General features: G+C 43.9%; 1 protein-coding gene across 1 annotated transcript in view; it reads right to left on the bottom strand.

Moving 5' to 3' along the window:
* Window positions 1-24,515, bottom strand: part of arid1b (AT-rich interactive domain 1B) — a 46,127-nt gene that overhangs the window by 3,456 nt on the left and 18,156 nt on the right. Inside the window, exons 5-21 of the mRNA XM_084736806.1 lie at window positions 20,879-21,125; window positions 20,682-20,768; window positions 20,060-20,215; window positions 19,620-19,977; window positions 18,043-18,237; window positions 16,164-16,309; window positions 15,970-16,079; window positions 12,783-12,923; window positions 8,273-8,482; window positions 7,744-7,963; window positions 5,695-5,827; window positions 4,786-4,973; window positions 3,032-3,170; window positions 2,298-2,411; window positions 2,126-2,207; window positions 1,096-1,891; window positions 885-1,015 (exon numbers count right to left, since the gene is read on the bottom strand). Of these exons, the coding sequence (XP_084592932.1) occupies window positions 885-1,015; window positions 1,096-1,891; window positions 2,126-2,207; window positions 2,298-2,411; window positions 3,032-3,170; window positions 4,786-4,973; window positions 5,695-5,827; window positions 7,744-7,963; window positions 8,273-8,482; window positions 12,783-12,923; window positions 15,970-16,079; window positions 16,164-16,309; window positions 18,043-18,237; window positions 19,620-19,977; window positions 20,060-20,215; window positions 20,682-20,768; window positions 20,879-21,125 (3,453 nt within the window). The remainder of the gene's footprint in view (window positions 1-884; window positions 1,016-1,095; window positions 1,892-2,125; window positions 2,208-2,297; window positions 2,412-3,031; window positions 3,171-4,785; window positions 4,974-5,694; window positions 5,828-7,743; window positions 7,964-8,272; window positions 8,483-12,782; window positions 12,924-15,969; window positions 16,080-16,163; window positions 16,310-18,042; window positions 18,238-19,619; window positions 19,978-20,059; window positions 20,216-20,681; window positions 20,769-20,878; window positions 21,126-24,515) is intronic.

Raw genomic sequence — 24,515 nt, 5'->3', positions numbered from 1 at the left:
GAGGAGGAGGACGCGAGGAAGACAGGAGGAAGACAGGAGGAGGAGGACACGAGGAAGACAGGAGGAAGACAGGAGGAGGAGGACACGAGGAAGACAGGAGGAAGACAGGAGGAGGAGGACACGAGGAAGACAGGAGGAAGACAGGAGGAGGAGGAAGACAGGAGGAGGAGGACAGAATCAACATACAGATCTCCATAAAATCTCTAAAAGTGATTTTATTTAACTCAAGGCTTTTATTTTGAAACAGGTTTACATTAGAAGCAGGCTTTTAATTTTAAATGCTCCAGTTTTATAAGGTCCTCACACTTTTCTGTCTTTGCACCTGTATTTTATGATTCATTTTTTAATTTACTATTGTAATAAACTGAACTATGACAGTGAAAAAAATGTTACTGTGGCAAAAAAGAAAGAAACACAAAAGAACATAAAGGAAAAATGAGAATATTAAGGTCACAAATTATGAAAAAAAGGATATACTTCATGATTAAGGACACAACTTTATGAGAAATGAAAAAGGAGGGTATTCTTTGAGATTAAAATGAACAAATTATGAGAAAAAGACTAGTATAGACTATATTCTCTGAAACAAATTGTGAGAGAAAAACTCAGATTGCTGAGAAAAGACCCCAAAGATATTCTCTGAAATTATAAAGCTGTAAATTTGAGAGAAAAAAAAACTGCAGTATTTTCTGATATTAAAAACAAATTTATGAGATTAACGTCCCAAATTCACAAGAAAATAAACTGATCTCAGACAAAACTATGAGGTTCTGTAAGACAAATCAAAAATGTATTAGAACATTTACAACAAAGTCGTACAGAAGGTATGAATCCAGTGTGTGTGTGTGTGTGTGTGTGTGTGTGTGTGTGTGTGTGTGTCTGACCTGTGTGAGGCTGAAGGAGCCCACTGTGCTGTCATCATACAGCAGGATGTTGATGGTGTCCAGAGCCCAGGTGCTCTCTGCTAATAGGCCCGACTTCAGTGACATCATCACACGCCACGCCTCCGGGGTTCCTGATTGGATGAGTTTGATTACAGAATATCTGAGGGACAGATCTACAGTGTGTGTGTGTGTGTGTGTGTCGTCTTTTTACCTGTGTCCTTGGCTGTGAGGCGCCGTCGTGGTTTCAGTTTGGGGGGCGTGGCCTCCACAGAGCCCAGGGGGAAGCTGACTTCTCTGTGGAGAAGGTGGAGGCTCTGGGCGGGCGGGGGGCCGGGTGGGACACCGGGGGGCCCCGGCTTCTTTAAGGAGGGCAGGAAGGGGGCGCTGTTGGGGGACAAAGAGCCGCCCAGGGGACGGGGGAACGAGGAGGGGCTATGGGAGCGGGTCACATGGTTTGGGACGGGGGGCGTGGCCTGGAAGGAGGTGGGGGGCTGTCTGGAGGGAAGGGGGGGGATGGAGGGGGAGGAAGAGGAGGAGGAGGAGGAAGAAGAGTGGGGGGGGTATGGGGGCTGGCGTTGGCCTGGATGACTGGGGGGCCACTGGCTGTCCTGGGGGCCCCTGGGGGCCTCCTGCTCATCTACCCGGCCCAGGCCGGGGTAGGGGGGCCCCTGGCCCTGCCGACTGTACGTGTAGCCCACGTCTGTCCTGGGGTGCCACATGTTGGCTTGCGGCCCCTCCCCGGGGCCCCCGGACACTGCCGCCGGCCCGGAGCCCATCATGCCATGCTGCGGCGGTCCCTGCCGGTCCCGCGGGTACGGATATGGGTACTGGCCCTGAACTGGCCGCCGCTCAGGGCCCATGTAGCCCCCACCTCCCCCTCCGCCCCCACCGCCGCCGTAGGGGCCGAACATGTCGGGCTGCTGGGAGCCAAACTGCTGCAGGCCAAACGCTTCGCCTTCATGACGCTTCGCCGGAGGATACAGAGACTCCATTGGACGCTTGTAACCCTGCACACACCACAAAGACACGCTCTGTTACCTAGCAACAAGCCAAACTGAGACCATGATTGGACAGGATGTGTGTGTGAGTGTGTGTGTGTGTGAGTGTGTGTGTGTGTGTGTGGGCGGGGGGGGGGTTATTTACAGAAAAGTTTAAAAAAATATTTACTGTCAGTGGTTTGAAAAACATTTACAAAGAAAAAATATTTGGTTTAGTATTTTTACAGGATTCAGAGCGCTCACCTGCTGCTGAGGGTACAGGGACTGATGGGAAGTGTAGGCCATGCTGTGAGGATACTGCTGACTGTAACCATCGTGTCCATGTCTGAAGAGACGGAACAGAGTTTATTCACACACAAACATCAGATGAACACCTAACAACACCTTTAAACTCGTGTGTGTTCTGTTGTCTGACCTCTGGTGGGGGTATCTGCTGGGGTACATGCCCGCCTCGTTTCCTGAAGGACCCAGGCTGTTCTGACCTCCAGGGGGCGCCATGCCTCCTTCAGGCCCCATCACATGATCCGGCCTGCAGAACGGAAACAGACAGCAGACACACTGAGGAACACCAACGAGAGAAACATCAGAATAGAACCAGTCCTGTAACACAAACATGATCAATGTTTTTATGATCAAAAAAGCCAAAAAGAAAAAGTAAATGGAATTAAATTTTCTAAATGATTGATTTTCCAGTACAGTTGTGACTCTGTTCAGATACTAATCAGAAAATCATCTTTATTGGACAGTTTTATTGGTTTTGTTGTGAGTCCTACACACAGGATCCACCAAATGGAGATCATGTTCATCAACTCCTGTTCTGTTCAAACTTCTACAAACTGAATAAAACACAGAGCCTGAGGGAGAAGAAGAAGAAGAAGAGGAGGAGGAGCAAGCAGAAGAGGAAGATTAAGAAGAAAAAGAAGATGGTGATGATAAAGAAGAAGAAAAATGAGAGGCAGAAAACGAAGAAAAGGATGAGGATGAAGAAGTCAGAAGACGAAGAGGAGGAAGTGAAAGAAGAAGAAGAAGAAGAAGAAGAAGACATCTTTCATCGTATCCATAATGATGATAATCATTAACAGATGTATCTAAATGTTCATGTATACAGATGTATAATGAACCACAGCGGCCCCTCAGACCGTCTCTCACCTGCGCTCGTAGCCGGGGCCGTAGGGGTACTGTGGTCGGGGGCCCATCCCTGCCAGGGGCCCAGATGGTGGCCCGCGGGGGTACATGTCCTGCATGGCACCGCTGGGCATCTGACCGGGGCCAAAGGCCTCTCCGGGCCCTGAGGAGGGACAGACAGAAACATCCTGTTTATTTTGGTGAAAATAAAAACGGCCAATCATTAAAATGATTCATTTATTCAATTATTTATTTTATCAGCTCGTCTTTACCCAGAACACACTGCTGCTCAGCGCCCGGAGGAGGAAAATCTGGAGACTGACTGAGGGTTTGTGGTGATGTAATGTGTGTGCAACATGAGCTAACAGGCTCACACAGGAAATAACACTGAGAACAACCAGCAGGGGGCAGCAGAGCAACACAGAGTAATGACACACACCACCGATCCTGCTCTCTGCTGGTTTCAAACTGGTTTAACTGGTTTTACTTTGTGTCCTCGGTGGAGACCGGTCCTGATGAGACGGGCAGAGGAGAGAGCAGCAGGAGTCTGTCCCTCAGTGTCCCGGTTTGAAACCACAACATCACCAGATCAAACTTTAAACTGACCACAGAGCGACGGAGACATCTCTGATGAATGTCCAGAGACAGGAAGTCACTGTCCTCCGAGCTCAGTGCATCAGGAGGACATTGACCTCTGTGTGTGATTGGCTGCTGTTGTTTTGACACATCTTTGTTTTATAGTTTATTTCTCCTTCAGGAAAACAAAACAAGGTTGTTTTCATCAGTTACTGAAACGGAATTTGTCCTACAGACGTGTCAAAATGAACGTCTTACAGGTTTTCATCTCACGGCGTCGTCGTAGTGAGCAGCCATTTAATTTTTTAAAGCGTCTCAGAGTCTCTTAATGTTAATCAGACACATTTTAAACCATAATTCTTATTGATCTTTGATTTAGAAGGACTACAGAGTCGACATGTTATGACTGAGACACATCTGATAGAAATATCATTGAATTTGTCTAAAAATAGAAAGTTTACCAGAGTTTGAGGAGTATTCACACATTTTTTAAACCAGGAAGTGAGACAGGGGTCCTTTAAGTATAGCTGACCCTTTTAATGCCTGATTAAATCATCTGGGACACAACTTTAACTTTAAAGGACCAACATGTTCATAAAAATATAGATTTTAAAACAAAGATTATTATAACAGCACATTTTGACACCTCTGTTATCAGCAGGTCTTGTCTGAATTCTTCTCTGAGACAAAAGTTTTCAGACACAGATAGTTTAGGAAAAAAAAGGCAAACAAACATTTAATAAATTACGTATATTTCATATATTATATTTCATTTTTAAAGTTTATTTTTAGAAGGACATGATTTGTCTCAGTTCTTAGGAAATGGGTGAACTAAAAATAGAAACGTACAGTAGGTGAGTGTATGAAAATATCCTTCAGATTAAAGGAATAATCTTGGTGCATTAAATCAGTCAAAGGTGATCATGGACTGGATTTTTCTGAATAATAATTACTAACTTCAGATCACAGATAGTCCAGTTTGGGTAAATCCCTACAAATCACCATGGAAACATGAACACTGCTTGTTCAGGAAACATTAATGTGTAAGAGTTTCTGTCAGAAAACATCTGTTCGGTTTTAAAATCACAGCTGGAGTAAAGAGTGAAAGTGTTAAAGGATATATTAGTTCGATCGATGTGGACATGGAGTCATTAATAAAAAAACTCATCATCATGTTTTCAGCAGTGGGTTTCTCTCCTCACCTTTCCTCGCTCCTCCGTACGGGTCTTTGTTGGCGTCGTACTGCATCCTCATCGTGGGGTCTGCTGGTCCTCCTCCCTGCTGGTAGGGGGCGCCGCCGGGTCCCGGGCCTCGCTTGCTGTGAAAGGCTGGATCGCTGCCTTCAGAGAACGGGTCCTGGATGCTCACTCCTCCTCCTCCCGCCACGTTCCTGAGAGACAGACGTCACATAAACACACACATCCTTTACTAAACATACTCGTGTACAAAAAGACTTTTTGCGTCTTTTATGTTGTTTTTGTCTCGTTCCGTCTTTTATACCTTTATCATCCCTTTAAGTATCTTTTGTCTTTATGTCTTATGTCATTTTTACATCTTTTACATCTTTTGTCTGTTATGTCGTCGTGTTTTCGGACGTTACATCTTTTATGTCTTTTTCTTCTCTTTTATCTTGTTACATCTTTTACCTCACTTTTGTCTTGTTACATCATTAACAACGCTTGTCATGTTATGTCTTTTATGTAATTTTTGTTGTTACATCATTTTTGTCTTGTCCTCTGATGGATCCTCCAGTGAATCGTCTTGTCTTTGTCTTATTGTTTCGTCCATTCAGGTTGAAATCAGTCTTCATGTTGGATGTTTGCAATGATGCAAAATAAAAACAATCAAGTCATTAAAACTAAAGTAACGAGTCTGTTTAGAAACTGTGAGGAGGAGAAAGTTCAGATATTTGTGTTCAGATGTCAGAAAAATAAATACTCAAGTAAAGTACAGATACCTGAAAACATTACTGAAGTACAGTAACTAAGTATTTGTACTTAGTTACTTCCCTCCTCTGCTGAGAGATGAACCACAGCAGAAAGTGTTTTAAACTTGTAACAAACCCAGGTTACATGTTGCTGTACAGGTAAAAACACCTGACTGAATCCTACCTGCTCCCCGGCTGGGGGCCCATCTGGCTGTGCGGGGTGGAGGCCGGGGTCGGGGGCTTCAGGTCGGGGGCCTCGGTCAGGGAGCTGCTGCTGGACTGAGGGGTGTTGGGGCCCTGCAGGGAGCCTGAGTTGGCTGCAGAGATACAGACCAGACAGAAAACCTGCTGAGAACAAGGGTCACGTGTCATCATGTGACATCACAGCGCTGCAGATATTCAGACATGATTGAAACAGGACAGGTGGAACCACTGTGGAACACAAACAGAACTGGGAACAATTAAACTAATAATAAAACGAGACCAAGCAGGTCGCATGTTGTTAAGAAGCACTGGACACACATATGCATCAGTTTGACCCTTTGACCTCTGGGTCCCCTGAGAAGACGACCTACAGACCGGACCACTGAGGAGACGAGGTTTCTACACACTTCCTATAGGCTGAGGCAGTGACATCACATGTACAAACCAGACATTTTAGTCTGATAAAACTTAAAAACGCTTACAGAAAGATAAAATTCAGAAAAGACTCACATCATTCTGCTGGTTTCAGAGGTTTTGTCAAATATTTTAGTGACATTTGATCAAATACTGAGTAAAAAAAAAAGACAGCGAGATATTAAATATCACTACAGACTGAACATGATTCATAAAACAGATCATAAAACTCACGTCACAGTTTGGAGTCACAGATCGGATCATTTTTCAGATCAGCAAAAAAAAAAAGGGGGGGGCATTAGAGGTAATTTTAGGGCAGTACCTAACAATTACTTTTTCAATTAATCAATTCTTCAATACAAAATCAGAGAGAGAGAGAGAGAGAGAGAGAGAGAGAGAGAGAGAGAGAGGGAGGGAGGGAGGGAGGGGGAGAGAGAGAGAGAGAGGGAGGGAGGGAGGGAGAGAGAGAGAGAGAGAGAGGGAGGGAGGGAGGGAGAGAGAGAGAGAGAGAGAGGGAGGGAGGTAGGGAGAGAGAGAGAGAGAGAGAGAGAGAGAGAGAGGAAGGGAGGAGGGAGGTAGGGGGAGAGAGAGAGAGAGAGAGAGAGAGAGAGCGAGAGAGAGAGAGAGAGGCATCGTGGGAATTAGGTCAGATTGAGGTCACTGATGTTTACATTCACACTCTCCTCCCCCGCCTGACAACTCACTCTGCTTCTGTTACATAATCATGCCACTGTGTGTGCGTGTGTGTGTGTGTGTGTGTGTGTGTGTGTGTGTGTGTGTGAAGCAGTAATCTCACACAGAGAACCTGGAACATTTCTGGCTTCATCTGTCTCACAGTGATGACGCCACGTTCACACTGCAGACCAAAGTGGCTCAAATCTGGTTTCATGACAGTGTGAACAGCTCAAATCAGCTGGAATCTGATCTGTTTAATTCGGATTTGGGCCTCGTTCATACGGTACGTGGTCCTAAACCAGATCTGAGTATCTGTAATGCGACCTCAGGCCCCGTTCACACCTGGTACTTAGTTACTTCTCATCTTTGAATAAGTGTCGAACCTCTGTCCTGTCTGCTGTTCATAGCAACACAATGGGGTTTTTTAACAGGAAAATAAACCAAATGTTTTGCATTTCATACAAAATTTACAACAAAACACAAATGATAAAAAATTCACTGTAGCTGTTTTACTCAAATAAACACGTTCAAAAAGTGTTTTCTAACCAGCAGATGGTTAAAAACAACGGGCAGAATTATTTTTACACAAAGTGGAAATAATTTAATGTTGACTATTTGCTGAATTTACAAGAAAGCCCAGATAATTAAGAATATGTTGTAGATGATGTTTCACGGTGTTAATAAAGTTCCTCCTCAATCAACAATTCACAAAATTGTGTAACTTTCCGGTGGAGTCGTTCTGAGACGTCCACTGAAGGTGAGAGAAACAAAACGAAATGAAGCAAACGATGAACCGGACCACGTCTGAATGCGTCTTGTTGTTTACAGATGTGGTTGCAGTGGCCCTCACGCCACCATCACGTCAAACAAAACTTCAGGTTATGACCAGCCTCAGGTTACAGGTTGTTAAAGGTTTAAGAGAAAACAGGTGATTCCTCACCTGGGGACGGCGGCTGGATCTTGGCCTGGAGTGACGGAGGTTTTTTGGCGTCTCCGGTGGGTCCCAGGGCCTCGGGCGGAGGCTCCTCCCCTCGCTCAACCTTACACTCGTAGGCGAACAGGTACTGGATGTACTGCTTCTTCAGAGAGCTGGCCGAGCTGCTGGACGTCCCCACGTTCAACTGGGACGACAACTCCCTCCACTTCTTGTTCTTATTAACCTGAGGAAGAGGAGAACAGGTTCATGCACTAAATTCATCACTGAGTTTTTATTTTATGAACCAAACAACTGATCGATTAGTGGAAATATTATTGCCAGATTGATCCCTAGTTGAAAAATAGGTCCAAACAGGTGCAAACATGTGGAGCGCCTGGATGTACGTCCGTGCGCTCCACATGTTTGCACCTATTTTTCAACTGACAGGATTGTTGTGTGTGTGGTTTTTTCATATAATGTTCAAACTGATTCAGTGTTAAACCTTCAGACGAGGAGATAATGGACAAAAACCAGGATGAGGGTGTCGTCTCACCATGGCGAGTCCTCCGATCTCCCTGACGGCCAGGTACAGTCTGCACAGGTCCAGAGGTTTCTTCCCCACGGCGGGAAGGTTTGGGACGGGCGTCCCCCTCTCCTCCATGAAGGACAGGTAGCGGTCCACCCACAGCCTCCTCTCCGGCTCAGAGCCCATCTCGTACAGCCGAGTGATCTTCTCGTTGGTCATCGTGGCCACGCTGGGCTTCTGGAGACACCGAGACACAGAGAGGACGGTCAGAACAACAAAACATCACTCCTGTCACAGCAGACTCACCGACCAGACAAAAAACAGCTGGATGTAATTTGTTTTCCTCCAAATTTGTCGCAGTATTTGTCAAATTAAGTGTTAAGTTTAGATATATTTTTAAAACAATATTGATCAGAGATCCTCGATTTCAGTTCCTGATCCATTTGAACCACTGACTGTATACAAAGATGGATGACATCACAGCTCTCTAGAAGTGAGGCTAGAACATCTGGATGGCCCCCTGGTGGCTGGCAGCAGTATAGGTCATAAACCCCGCCCCCTCCATGTTAGCAGATGGGGCATGGACCCTAAACAAATCAAGGGACACATCAAATAAATGTTTCCCAAAGATGGTTTCTGTCATTTTATAAATGGAGGGTTCTACATCATGATTGACAGCTGATCTCTGCTCGCCATTGATTTGGCTGGCTGTGTGGGCGGGACCTTTATAACGCGGCTCCACCACTGCACAGACTCCGACTTCAAATGATGTCGCAAGACTGCAGTACTCGAATCAGAGATATTTTGGTTTTATTTTTGTACAGTGAGAGCAGAGCAGACTGAGTTTGGGTATCTTTTCTATTTAACGATTGCGATTCCAGTCCCACTCATCGATTCTCAGTTTCAGTTCTTTGAGGGGACGGTTCTAAACAGGTCACATGCTCATTTCATTTTAATTTTAGCCAGCAAAAATGAGTAAAATAAGGAGTCGTGAAGCGCCATCGAATTCTTAATGATTCATTTGAAATTGTTATTTTGGAAGTGAATATCATTTAGAGGCAGTTCTCACTGCCCGACCCTGGTGGAGACACGGCGTCCATCTTTATGTCTGTCAATGGTTTGAACCATAAAGCACAGGTGTTGAAAACTGATCCAGTTCAGTGTCTGTAAACATCTGAGGAGGCCGGGCGGCACTGAGTCAGACAATCAGCACTAAAAACACGACCAGAGGTTTGACCGCTGTGTTCGCCACAGCTGAATGAAGTCAGACAGAAACAAAGATGGCCGACGACACAGTCACAGCTCACAGAATGAGACTTTCTCATTAAAAAAAGGACATTTTGTGTATCTCCTGAGTTTTCACACTTTAGGTCAGTTAGTTAATTCATGTGGCGTCTTTAAGTTTGTCTTCATCTTTTTTCAAAGTGCACAAAATATCAAATTTCTGGAACTTCCACCAAATAGTGGTGAGCTGCTTTGATTTGATTTGATGACATAATGATAGCCAGTACATATAAATAAACAGTGATGTAAACCTGGCCCCTTATTTGTTTGGTCTTTTTTGGTGATTTTCACTTTCTTTCCAACAAAAAAATCTATAAAACTTTACTGAGAGGCCAAGATGAAGTCAAAGTCTTCAATGACAAAGTTAAATCTGTGTTAACCTTTCATGATGCTGATAAACTGTCCTAAACCTAAAACTGGATAATCTGTGACATCAATATGCAGATGATGTTGCCTTTCATCTGAAAGATTTTCTAAACCCCCTCACTGAAATTTAAACGAGAAAGTCTCACAGTAAACATGTAGAAATTCATACGTAAAACATTTACAATAAAAAAGAAGCTTTTAGACTTCAATATTTACAAAAAGAATTTAAAAAATTAATAGTACAGATCAGATGCAAACCCAATGCTGCTCTGTCCAATGAAAACCCTTTATCTCCAAAAAGTCACATTTTGTAAAACCTGTCCAATAGAGGAAACGTACTTATTTAATGGGTTTGTTTATGAGAATGAAAAAACAGTAAACTAATCATGAGTGAAAAAAGCCGCATTTCCATCCAAAGTAACTGCAACTTTTAGGCCATGGAACAACTTTTTAAGAAACTAAAAGGTTCCAGCAGCCTGTTCTTGTCTGTTTCCACCACAGTTTAAAGACCCCCAAAGTTTAGGCATATTATTCCACTGACATGTGAAAGAACCAGCTCATTTTTAACATCCTTTTTGTGCACGACTAGGAAACAACGATGACAGAGTGGTTAGGATTAATGACTGGTACAGGTGAGAATCTCGGATTCAGAGGACAATGATTCGATTATAAAACCATTAAGGATGCATCTTGGTTAAGTTCATGGCCCCAGTGCATTTAGGGCGTGTCCAACTGCATTTTGCTGTTTAAACGGTGCATAACTTGGGTACAGAGAGGTTGTAATTAGTCTGTTAATGAGTAATAGGTGGGTTTGTGGTGTAACATGAATTAAACCAATCAGAATGTCACCCTCCATTCCCTTTAAGAGTCAGGCGCCACTTGTAGTTGTGCAGATACTACGGTGAACCCATGGGGCATAAAAATAACAACTGTGATCAACAGCAGTTGGTTGCAGGTGGGTGAAATAGCATGGAGCGTCTCCCCATAAAGACAAACGCTGTGTGACATTACTGCATGCATGGAAACATCACTTTGTTAATGACTGAAAGCAGCCTCTCTAATCATTAAAGAAAACACTCAGACATCAACACAACACACTATAAAGAAATCACCTGGAAAGCTCTCGCAGCTCAACATCACTTCAATGATGACTTAATGATTAGAGAGGCTGCATTCAGTTTCATTTCCATGTGTGCAGTAATGTCACTGCAGCAAAAACTAAAAACTGTAGGTATAAACCTGACAACAGAGGGAATGATTTGTTAGACAGCCCAGATTGAAGTCAGGATCTATACAGCTGCTTTACTCCAAATTATTTCACTGTATGAACTTTGAATGTGTGTGAAGAACACAGAACATTAACAGATCCTGACCTGTTCTGTTGGATTTAATCAGTGAAGTTACAGCTGCTGTGCCATAAGCATCAATGTACACAGTGCCTCAGTCCTTTGTTTCTAAATATATTAATTTAAACTTTATTTGACAGGACAGCTTCAAACAGACAAGGAACAGGGGAGAGAGAGCAGGGAAGTCAAGAAACAAAAGGCCACAGGCTGGAACTGAACTTATGGCTGCTGCTGAGGACTGTGACACTTCCCCCTTTTTCTTCCACCTGCAACTCATCACAATATTCATTTTATGACCCGTGGATTAACTGCACTTCCCCCGAAGCAGAGTGTACGCGCCTACATACACACATCTCACTATCTGGATAAAGCGTCCTTTAAATAGCAGGAAAATTCTGTACCATAGAGTTTAAACCAGGTTTTCATTGGTTAATGGCACAATTGGCAACGCGCCAACAATGATCCTGACCACAACTTATTTTAAGACCGCTTTGATTTGATTTGATTTGATGAGAGCTTTAAGGCGCACAACAATTTCTACCAATACACCATGGGTTGTCACCAAGAAAATGACAACGCGTCAGTCAGAAAATAGCAATGACAGCTGCACTGTGCATCGCTTTAGACCCTTAGTGACCTGACAATACGGTATATTTGTAATAATCTATAATTCGATTTGAGAGATGAATTTACTTCCATTATCTTTGAAATACTTTAAGCCAGGGAGTGCTGGATAGACTGCATCCACCTGCAGCTGCTCACATTCAGGCACCCTCATCATAACTGGCCTCAAATGTGTCCTCGCTTATAATGTAAACGTGATACATGTGTTTATGTCAGTTGCGTTTCACGTTCAGTTGGTTCAGCCTGGTCTTCCAAAACAAGCAATCATAAGGCCCAGATTTGGGGTTTAAATTTCAAATTATTAATCTTTCATGGAAGAACTGAGATGCACCTACAAATCGATTTTTTCTACCACCTCTCGTGGTTGGTGTTAGCATGTAGCTAACATTAGTATTTGTTTATATGGCCTGAACTTGGTTGCTCCTCCCATCGTCTGCTTTCTTCTGTCACTCCATCTTGATGTGTCACAGTAATGTGAACAAAAAAAAAACAAACTAGTTTGTGGCTGCAGGATTTAAAAATGGTGGCTAAAACGCTGCGAGAAATGTTCAGTGCTGCAAGCTCCACCCCCAAAGTTCAGCAGGGACTTTTCTGGGGTAAAATACCTTCCCTCCAATTTAATTCAGATTTTGGTTGGTGTGGTGGAAACACACTGTGTCTGTCCAAAGGTTCCTGCTTTCTGGGGAAAAGTTCCTGCAGTGGAAACGAGGCCATAAAAAAAAGTGATAGACTCTGGAGTTTTTAGGTTTTCACACATCAGCAGCAGCAGCAGCAGGGCTTTATGGTGATGAAGGTGCAGAGTCAAACGTCAAAAACATCAAATTAAAAAAAGGTAGCATGATGCGACATTTACACACAGTAGAACCGTCAAAAATACAAAAAATACAGACAAAACTGTGCGTTTGTTTTGAACTTACAGGGCTGGTGGACGTCTTGGGCCAGGCGGGGCTGCTAATGCTATCACTGTCCTCCCCGTGACAGGAGGACAGACTAGCTGAGCTGGGGGACATGGGGGAGGGGGTGGGGGGCTTGGACACACACTGAGAGCTGTAGCTGTCCTGTGATACAAAACACACACATCATTCAACCAAACACACACATCATTCAACCACACACAAACACACACACACACACACAGAACAGAGCCATGTGGTGAGGGGACGTCAGGACGGCCGGTTAGAAATTAAAAAGTTAGAGTTTGTTTGGTTTTTTTTTGTTTTTTTTATATTTCTGAGAGAACAAACAGAAGTGGACATTCACAGCGCCGACAGGCAGAAGCTCAGGAGTGAAACCTCCCTGCAGACATTAGTGTTAGCATTTAGCAGACGGACAGTCAGGTTAAATCACACAATGATTGTTAATATCCGTCTTTTCTGCTCAAGTTCTTCTCAAAATGTGACTAATAACCCTCTGAAGACCAAACATTTAGAAACAGTCACACATCTAAACAAATGGATATAATTTGCCACAAGTGCAGAATCTGTGATGATTTTCGGGTCTCTGTTCCACTGTAACATTTAATCCACTTAGTTTTGGTTTTCTGTTATGCAAACACATGAAAGAACTCGTATATGAGTCTGTATACTTGACACTGATTGGTTTGTAGAGTGTGAGGTAGGTGTGAAAGGACCCTTGAATTTAATAAACCCCTGCAAACGCAGACTTTACTTGAAAATTATTTATTTGGTTCACACTCTGCCTTGATCTTACAGCTGTAATACTAAGTTTTCTTCTTTAATGGGGAGTTGAAATTGGAGTTTAATAATCAAATATCAAAAATACAAAACAGGAAGGTCTTCCGCTTCAGTCTGCAGGTTTCAGTGATTCTCCCTCGAAAAATCTAAATAACTGGGAAAAAAGTGGAATATTTGTGAATTTTAACAGCCACCTGAGCTCCTAGATTTTAAAGTTTCCACCCTGTTGTCTCACATCTATTCTGAAGTCTCTCTGACAGCTGACATGAAGAAAACACACCGAACCTGCGGAGCGTCAAAATGTGAGCAAACTGCTTCAGCACAAAACAAAAAGCAGCAGAAATTAGCAGCAGCGTCTCTCTGGAGCTCTGCAGAAACATGCAGACCTGCTGTTGTAACTCCTCGACAAACTGCAGACACTCCTCATCAAGCGAACCCGAGTCAAAGCAGAGACAAAGACGAGTCGTCTCACGTAACCCCGACCGCCAGATCTACATCCTACACAGATCTGTGATCAAGGCCGACTCTTCACGATTGGATAATGAGGCAAGGCAAGTCAAAGGAGAGCAGCGAGGAGGAGAAGTCAGAGCTTTCAAAACTCTCCAGCTGCTGAGCCGAGAGTGAACTAAACAAGAGGGGAAAAACAAGATGAAACGAGCGGGAGAAGAAGAAGAAGCTGCGTCGGAGGGAAGTCTGGCTCGTGTTGGCAGGAACTGGTTATTTTGGGTTTTCTGCATCACTTCCAAAACAGCCAAACCTAGATGAAATAATGACAAGAGTAACGAGCGCCATGCTGCTGGAAACAAACTGATCAATACTGTCGAATAAAACGAGGAGTGCCGACGAAGAAGATGGGGGGGGAAAAGCACCGGGGAATCATTTTCTTTGTGAAACCTCTCCTGTTTGGAACAAACAGACTGAACTTAACATCCGACATGTCAACTGATTCACAGGTTTCTTCGACAAGTTGCCTGCAGAGTCTGACAGCTGCTGTTGTTCAGGGTCACGTTGATCTCTCTGCCCACAGTTTCCTGCTGTGTTCCCCAAATTCAATTCTTTATGAGGTGATTTTTACTTAGTAATAAACTACATTTATCTAAACCACTGGAAAGTCAAATACACAACAGCCTTCTAAAGATGTAATTTAGTTTCTTGTGTCGCTCATTCTTGAGAACTGGGATAAAACTGTATTTTACTCTTCAGTGATGCTGGAACATATATTTTAAAAGACCAAACTCCTGGTTACTAAACCTTATAAAGGGCCAACCTCCTATTTTTTTTTTTATTAAATATAGATGTTGATCTAAAATCCGATGAGTTAACGTCTTTCAGTCGACAAAATGTTCCACGTTTGAATTTCACAGTACAGTCATAGTGAGCAGCCATTTTATTTTAAAGCTGCTCAGAGTTCTGTTAATGCTAATCAAAAAACACATTTTGATTTATGCCTCAGTTCTCGTCCTTCTGTACTTCCACCTTCTGTTTCTGGTGCACACGTGTGTTCACATCGACATTTACAGCAAAATGAAGCGCGCTGTTCGTACCTGGACATTGTGATGAAAATGTAGAAAACTGGACAATTCTCACTTCTTCAGCTGCGGTGAATAATACAGACATAAGTCCTGTATGTATTCATATCAATAAGCACCAATATACTGTTGTCAGATTGAAGCCACCATTGCTTCAACCGTCCCATTGACGATGATCTGTACTTTTCACTTGTGACGCCTAGAAATATTTCGACTGACACTGAAGGGACTGAACAAAGTAGTACAACAGACACAGCAACTCTTCTTCATGCAAGGACGTTATTTTGATTTCATCTGTAGTGCACATATGCAGAATATTTCTTCCTATAGATCGGTGGTTCTCAGACTGTGGGGAATATGGGACATCAATGACAAGGAGAAAAATATGGAATGAAACTAAGTTAAATGAGTTTGCTGATGCGACCGCGCTGAGCTTCTAAAGTTTGAGAACCACTGTTGTAGACGACAATCTACTGCATGCAGATCCAGAGTTCTCTATTCTCAGACCTGAGAACGTCTCAGGACCAATCAGTAGGAGCTAACGGACAAACCTGAACACCAGAACACAGATAAACCCCGAGTCGATTCATGGATTCTCATTTGACTCTGCACAACCATGTAAGAATATTTCTCATGAACTAAAACATCAGTGGAGCTGAAACATTTTTTCAACACTGCAGCTTTGCATGAAAGGTGCAACACATACTGAATGTCGTCCTTCAGAACCTTCAGCAGTGCTGATAAGATGCATTCTTGCATTAAGCTCAGCACACATGCATCAGTTAGAGCATGCCAGCAGAGCATAACGGCGCTGTGGAGAGCTGGTGTGATTGGCAGAGCAAACAGCCACTGTGATTGGTTAATAAAGCCAAAGGATGTACCTTGGGTTTGGGTGGTTCAGTAGCGGGGCAGATGCCCTCTTTGCTGAGCTCCACCCTTTGCTTGGCATCTGGATGAGCCCCCATTGCCTCTGCTGGCATCATCACGGGGCCTAGAAGATCAATAATGATGTCAGCGACAAAAATATTCCAAAAATACTCCTGAACCCGACAAACTCCAGGATCTACGGTCCTACCTGAGGGTGGGGTGTTGTACGGGGGTCCCTGCGGTGTCATCCTCCCAGAGTTGCTGCCTGGTTGCTGGCTGTAGGGACCTCCAGGACCTCCAGGGCCCCCAGGGCCCAGTCCTCCTATTGGGGCCATGCCCAGGTAGCTGCCCTGCCTGGACACCACAGAAAAGGAGAGTTTTAATCATCATTACAACATGTGATCAGACTGAGGTGGCAGCTGGCATGCAGGAGGTTACGCTGAGGCATAAGACGTCGGTCTCTGGGAGTGGTGCAGTTAGTGGAGACAAAAACAGAAGAAGAAGAAGTGAAAGATTCCTGAAGATCAGTTCTCGTCTTTTGCAGCTCAGCGGCAGGTTAGATCAGCACTTCTCCAGCTTGCTGTCTCAGGTTCTCTCTACCATTTTGTTCTCTTGTGCTTTATGTCTATGAGGCAGAATTTATTGCATCCATTTGTTTTACACCAACTTTTGATCAGTTATCCTTAAAAAATTTTCCTGTTTAATAGGATGTAACAACTTGATCGCACCGACCACAGCTACATGACAGCGCTCGTTTAACCTGCTCAGATTTTATTGACTGGGAATCTATGCAGGAAGTCTTATTTTGAAAATTTACTGACTTCTCTGTGCTGTTCCCGTGTCTGACTTCCTGCCCGGCTCATTCCACTCTGTGCAGATTGACACGACTTCCATAAAAAACAGACTCAAAGTAAAAAAAAAAACTTCAGAGGACACAGCACAGCTTACTGGCTTCTCCGTCACACTGATACACAATATTTGTTCTAGTTTCCTGCCACAACACAATCTGCCATTATGTGAAATAAAGCTGACAAGACGTCATCATCAGTGTGTAACTGTACATGTTTATCTCTGTGGTGGGTGAACCAGTAGAACCAGCAGAGTGAAATCACTTCACCATCCTGTTACTGACATCTAACTGTGACCTTTCACCTTTCATCAAGAGACAGCTGATTAGAGATTCACTAACAGAGCAGCTGTAAATATGAAAAGTTTAAGTTTAGTTTATTTTCTGATGATCAGCAGCAGCAGCCCCTCTGAAGCCATGCAGGAGCCAGGAGGGACAGGAGGGACAGGAGGGGCAGGAGGGACAGGAGGGACAGGAGCGACAGGAGGGACAAGAGGGACAGGAGCCAGGAGGGACAGGAGGGACAACAGGGACAGGAGGGACAGGAGGGACAGGAGCGACAGGAGCGACAGGAGCGACAGGAGGGACAGGAGCCAGGAGGGACAGGAGGGACAGGAGGGACAAGAGGGACAGGAGGGACAGGAGGGGCAGGAAGGACAGGAAGGACAGGAGGGACAGGAGGGACAGGAGCCAGGAGGGACAGTTCGGACAGGAGGGACAGGAGGTGGTCTGGTGAGAAAAACATCCCATAACCTCTCTGTGAGCAGCAGAGCCTGACACAGACTGTACATACATAAACAGCTTCAGGTGTCTTTTTTGACAGAATAAGCCAAATGTCTGAAAATATCTGGGTAGGAGCGTTTCCTGGACTCAAATTGAGTTTGTTTGAGGCGCTCTTTAGATAAAGACAACAACTCCAAGGCACACCTTTATGAAACAATTAAAATGTCTTTATTGTCGCAGCACGGTCATGTTAGACCTTAAAATGAACAAACTGGAAGCAGTCAAACCAAACTCTGTCCCTGATGAAGGCTTGAAGCCACAACACGCTGGAGTTTGTTCATTTTAAGGTCTAACGTCCGAACCGTGATAGAAGAAGCCATTTTAATTGACATTTATTGGACTTTTGTGAGATAAACAAAAGCCAAATTCTGGATTTTGGACGACACAGCAGATAACAGTAATCCAATGAGGAAGACATCCTGTTTCTGTACATGTCAGGCTCTGGTACCAAACCTACCCATAATGCTCAGGGGGGGTCTGCACGGTGGGTTGGGGCTGAGGATAGGTTCCCTGCTGGGACTGGTGAGGAGGGTGAGGATGGTGGTGGGGGTGAGGGTGAGGAGGATGAGAGGGGTGAAGGGTGGGAGAGAGGGCAGGTCGACCCCCGGGCCAGGACTGGTTGTGGAAGGCCGGGGAGCGAGCGAAGGGAGGCCTGGAGGGACGGAGGGACGGGACGGAGGAGAGGCAACAAAAACTGTGATTTGGTCCAAACTGTCAACTCGCTGCAGCCAGGTGGCGTTTCCAGATGTTTATGACCGGGGCGGAACTGGATTATGCCGTTTAGATTACAGTATTTTATAAGTTTATATATAAAATATTCCAGTTTCTCTCTTTTTTTTTCAAAAGATAAATAGTACCAACAAATTACAACAGAGACACCAAAAAAATATATCATCAAGCTTCTATACTTTAAGTCCTCAAAAAGAAAGTGAACCTCCACTGTGCCTCTTTCTTCAGGCTGTGAGACTCCATCATGAAAAACTTTTTCAACTTAAATTTATCATTTATTATTTAAGTAAATTTACCATGTTGAAAAAAATTAAACGTAGGCTACACACAAAACAATCCAAAAACATACAAAACTACTGAAACAGATCAAACTAAGGCCCCGCCTCTCACTGGACAGATAACCAATCAGATTTGAGGATAATGGGGTGGCACCTGGTGTGGCCAATCAGAAATGCCCCTGACTGCAGCTTCAAACAATGAAAAATATCAGTACCAACTAGAGCCAGACAGATTTATTGGTTTTCCAATATTACTGGCCTGATATTGACCCAGCACAGTTATATCAGCTTATATCAGTATCGGTGTATATCTGTATCTATATATATATTTTTTTCTTTTTACAGAACATAATGTATTTAATTTTTTTTCATTTAAATGTTTTGCAAATGGGATGCTGTGTAAAAATGATTTGCACAAACATTTCAACCCAAATTCTGTTGAATTCAGAACAAAGACAGATATTTATCACTGAAACTGATCAACTTTACAGTTTGTTGTAAATATCCAGGATCCTGTTTCTCTCTGTGATCCATCATCTTTTCTTCTAACACTCAGTCAGTGTTTGTGAACTGAGACACTAACTGTTGAAGTTTTCTTGTTTCATATACGACTTTTCTTGAATCAGACTTGTACAGTCAGTTAAACAGATGAATATTGGCCAGTATATTGTTATTGGAATTTCTTTACTCCATAATATCGGAAAAAAAAAATCTTCAATAAAACTGTTCCTAAATCAAACAAGAAAGAAGAACTGGGTGATTTCAGTGTCTTAAAATTAATCTGAAAACTGCATCAATGTTTCTGAAACCCTGAAAAATCTGAGACCTGACAGTCAGCTGCTGAGAAGAAATAAAATGATCAAATTAAACCTTTAAGACAAACGATTACAGACATGGATCTTTAGTTTGACGTAAAGGCTAAATTCAGTCACTTACTGTTTTTATAAAGTTTCTGTTCAGCAGAAAATTGTCAAACGTCATTTAGGAATTTAAAGAGTAAAATGAAAGACACTAAACTCAGACTCACCTGCTCTGAGCGACAGCGGCGGCAGACGTCGAGGACGATGACGAGTTGGCACTTGGCCCTGCATTGGGGCCGACCTCAGGCGGTTTGCGGCTGGCATTGGGCCCCGGGGGCCCCATGCCCTGCCCGGCTGGCTGTGGCATGCCAGGTGAGGTGGGGGCCATGGCGCTCCCCCCCGCAGGGTAAGGTCGGCCCCCGGGGCCGGGCCCAGGGCCACGGCCCGCTGGGGTGGACGGGCCCTGACCGTGCATCGGACTGCTGGCGTTTAACCCCAGGCTGTTGGCCAAGCCAGGGCCCGGGCCAGGGCCACTGTAGTTGGCACTGGGGGCCCCGCCATAGTGTGGGGGCCGAGGGTAGTTACCTGCAGAGGGCGAGGAGGAACATTCGTTTAAAGTTTTACTTTTTGTTTCTTAAATCAAAGTGTTTGAGGTCACAGTGGTTACCTGGGGGTCCATACTGGCCGTATGAGCCGCCCTGCTGGTAGGAGCCGTGATGCATGGGCCCCCCTGACGCTGAGTGAGGGGACATAGATGGTGGTGCTGATTGCTGGGGGCCAAACTGAGGCCCCTGGGTGCTACGCTGCATGGAGGGAGGGAAACCTGAAAAGATAGAGACAATTAAGGGGACGGTGAGATTTTAAATAACTAGCACTTAATCAGTTAGCTTGATGCTAACACATAACAAGAATTCCCATTAACATGCTACAAAACGATGTGAGCGCTCAGACTTTCAGGTCAGGTGGAAATATTTTATTTATGATCACTACTTGATGCTCAGAAACAGATAAATGTAGCCGTTTACTTCAAAAAGAAAAAACAACAAGAACACACTGAGGCAGCAGCAGACCAACAACTCCTGTGTCCTGTCAAGTAAAATGACTGATTTTATGAATGGAGTTTGGTTGGTTTGGTGACTTCAGTCTCCTGTTTGAAAGTCTGTCTAACAGCAAAGTAAAGTGGTGAAATATTGTAAATATATACATACACTAACACTGATACTGATCAGGTTTTCTAATAGTTTAATCCACATTTCCAGAGACTTTAACAGTGAGAGAATGAGCAGCACCTCTGTTGTCCTGAGTCATGGCCGACTGGGAGGGATGAGGACCAACATCCGGTCCAGCACCAGAGACCTGAGGGGTCAGCTGAGAGCCTGACAGGGACACACACACACACACACACACACACACACACACACACAGGGTTAGTACCCCCACACTGAGTCTGACTGAGCTGAAACAGGAAGTGACATCACCACCCTACCTGGTCCACTGGCGGCGGGAGACATCGGTCCGGATCGTGATTGGCTGCTGGACCCAGCGGGGGAAGGTGAGGGGGAGGGCGAGGGCCCGGTGCGAGCTGGCGGGGGGAGTCGAGGCGAGACGTGGGGGGAGAACGGTGACCGGGCTGGGGTACCCTGGTCGCCCTGAGTGCTGCCGGAGCCTGACGCCCCTGAACTCACCGCCGCCTCGGTGCCGGTGGGCAGGTCGTCGATGGAGCCGGACAGATCCTGAAGTACACATGGAGCAAACACAGCTGAGACTTTTATTCAGTTTTTATCCGGATATACAGAATTCAAGTTTTTGATACTATTTCCAAAAATATGTTACGTTCACTTGTCTGTAGGTTTGTGTCAGAGCTGCAACGATCGACACAGTCCACGTCTGCTTTTTCTGTTTTTTCATGTAGTTGTTAATAAACTTATAGCCTGACCTAAAAGTTATTGTGCATGTTCAGTAAGTCATAAATAATGCTTAATAAGCATTAACTACTGTTAACTAATGGACCCTTATTGTAAAGTGTCACCAAATTCTCTGATTTCTGGTGTCTTTACTTCTCTCTGATAGTAAACTGACAAACTACATGATCAATAATTATTGATATCTGAACTGATATTGAACTTCACTATGGTGAGACCCTGACAGACAAAAATAAATTTCATGAGGAGATCAGGATCAAACACACGACCTTCATACACAACTGTCCACAACTGACTGTTAGGTAGTCAGGAAGAGTGGAGACGAGCAGCTCAGATAAAACAAGAAAAGACAAAGAAAGAAAGAAAGAGGCAAACAGACTGATGGAGTGAACAAGAAGAGAAGGAGATGAGCACAGACAGAAGGAAGGAAAGAAGGAAGGAAGGAGAAGAAGAACAAGTGAGAGGAGGACAAAGAGGGACAGAGCAGAGGAGGAAAAGAAGGACAGCAGAGAGGATGAGGATGGAGAGACGATGATGAGGGAAGGAAGGAAAGACAACATGGAGGGGTAGAAGAGAAGAAAAGAGAAAAAGATGATGAAGAGGAGGAAAAGATGGAGAGAAAAGAGAGACGAGGATGAGAGAAGAACAGGAACGAGGAGGAGAAGCACTGCACTGAAATCTCCCATCTGCCCCTGGGCCTCGAGCCAGCCAATCACAGCGCAGCAACCCAACCTCCCTCCTTCCCTCCACCCCTTGCCAACAGCTCAGCCAATCAGCTGCTGCACTGCATCACACACACACACACACACACACACACACTCCTGGTGTGTGTTCTAATTATAAAGAGTGAGAGTGTTTGTCTGAAGCCTTGCTCAACCTTCCTCTCCTCCTCCTCCTCCTCCTCTTCTTCTTTTTCACCTCCTCCTCCTCTTCCTCTTCCTCTTCCTCCTCCTCCTCCTCCTCCTCCTCCTCCTCCTCCTCCTCCTCCTCCTCTGCTCTCCTCCTTTCCTCTCATCTCATTTCCTCTTATTACCTCATGCTTTACAGCGACATCGATGGCGATGATGATGTCACTCCATCCCAAAACGACCGAGCAAACTTATCTGTCTGTTTTTTTGGGTCATTTAGATTTAAAGGTTTTGTTCTAAACAGTTTTTTGCACAAAAGTCTCGATGTAAAGATCCAGTGTGTGTGTCTATTTCTCAGGATCATGACTGAATAAAATACTGAAATATTCATGAATAAATGATCATTACTTTAAATTGATAGATTAATCGATTTATCGAAAAAATAATGGCTACATTAATCGTTTAAAGAATAATTGTTAGGTGCAGCCCTGAATGTAATGAGATCAGACAAAACGACGACGTAATCAGAGGAAAACAATGTAAAACATGTAACAAGATAAAAACAAGATTAAAAGATGCAACAGGATGAAACAAAATGGAAATTACATAAAAAAAATCTAACAACAAAAACGCCATAAAAACAAAGCAGACAGGGAGGGAGACTCTGGTGCAAAGTAGAAATGTCTTTCAGAGGACGACTTTTTACTTTTACACTTTTACTGCAGTAAACAAGTTGAATCAGTACTTCTATACAAGTATCTGTACTTCTACTGCAGTAAAGACTGAGATGACTCTTACCACCTCTAGTTATTAATAACAATTTAAGAAAGTTTAACACTGCAGCAGACAGCAAACTGAACGCATCACAACGCATGAGAAGTGCACAAAGAAGAAGACGGAGACGGGATACAGGAGACGAACAGGAACATCTCAGATCTCTCAGTCTGTGGACAGAGACTCCAGTCTGCAGTGTAGCTCAGACGCTTCATGCTGCAGAATCAGACAGTTTTTATATCATGTCGACATTTCTGTCTACACATGCGTCCGCTCTCTGATGTTCTCTGACGCTCTCTGACGTTCTCTGACACTCTGACGTTCTCTGACGTTCTCTGGCCCGCTCTGGTGCGAGTTTGCATCACAAAATAAGATGTCTGACTTTTTTAAGACTGAATGCAAGAAGACCTATTTCATGTTCATAGTGGCAAAGAAAGTATGTTATTTAATCTTTTAATGAAATCCAGATTGTATAATGTAAGACTTATCCTCTCACACTGAAAGTTAGACATGAAGCAGGATTTTTGGTTATTGGTCCAATGTTTGGTTTCATTTTTTCAAGATCAAAACAAATATTTCTCAACAACACATTTAAAGTGAGTCAGGAGTTAATGCAACTTTCCAAAAATAACGTTAAATAAAATAATCGATATTTGTCTGTCAAACTTGGATTTAAGAAATTTTGAGGCCTAAAATTCTGATTATTGGATTTTAGATGTTATAAGGATCTGCAGAAGCTCTTTTACTTTTCTTGTCACGTTTCGCAGCCACTGTGTGTTCCCCTTCATGACTGGAAGGAAAAAGTGAGATGAGGTGTTTGCAATATGCAAGCTAACCACTAGAGGTCCTGAAATCCTCACACTGGTCCTTTAACTTACTGAAATTTTAGAAAAGTGAGGTTTAAACGTTGAATTTTATATTTTTTCTTTTTTTTCAGTGAGATGAAGATTAAGATGTAATGTTTGTTTCCGAACAGCAGAGCTGCTTCAATTTGAGGTTAAACCTTAAAAACAATTAACGTTCTATCTTATTAATATGAAACTGCAGAGATGAGACAATGGGAGAGGGAGCTGACTAAAATAAACTAACAGAGAATCAGGTTTTAGTCTCAGCCGACAGTTTAAACAGGAGCAAATAAAACATATCATCAAGTCAACTTATTAAAGAGCCTGCGAGGCCTTCAGCTGCAGCTGATTTCTGCTCCTTTTTTTTTCTCTTCCTGCAATGGAGCCGTCTCCCCTCCGCCTGTCGCCATGGCAACTGCATCAGCACCCCTGACTTCAAAAGGAGGCTCCGAAGAGAGAGAGAGAGAGAGAGAGGAAGAGGACAGAAAGCAGGCTAACGCAGGGAGGAAAAGAGAAATAAGAAACGAGAGGAAGAGAGAGAGGAAGAAATAAAGGGGATGGTGAAGGAGGAGAAGGGGAAGACGTGAAAGAGACAGAGGGACAGAGGTGGAGATGGAGAGATGGGAATGAGAAATAATTAAAGGGGGAGCAGGGAGAGGGGGAGCAGTGGGCAGACAGAAAGAACGAGGAGCGTTCACAGTCACAGCCGTGGAGCTGAAAGTGATTTCAAGCAG

This window comes from Lutjanus erythropterus, chromosome 15 (genome assembly GCF_056507025.1).
Source record: "Lutjanus erythropterus isolate fLutEry1 chromosome 15, fLutEry1.hap2, whole genome shotgun sequence".
Lineage (NCBI taxonomy): Eukaryota > Metazoa > Chordata > Actinopteri > Lutjaniformes > Lutjanidae > Lutjanus > Lutjanus erythropterus.
Note: the sequence above shows the minus strand (reverse complement) of the source record. Positions and strands in the feature narration are given on the sequence as shown.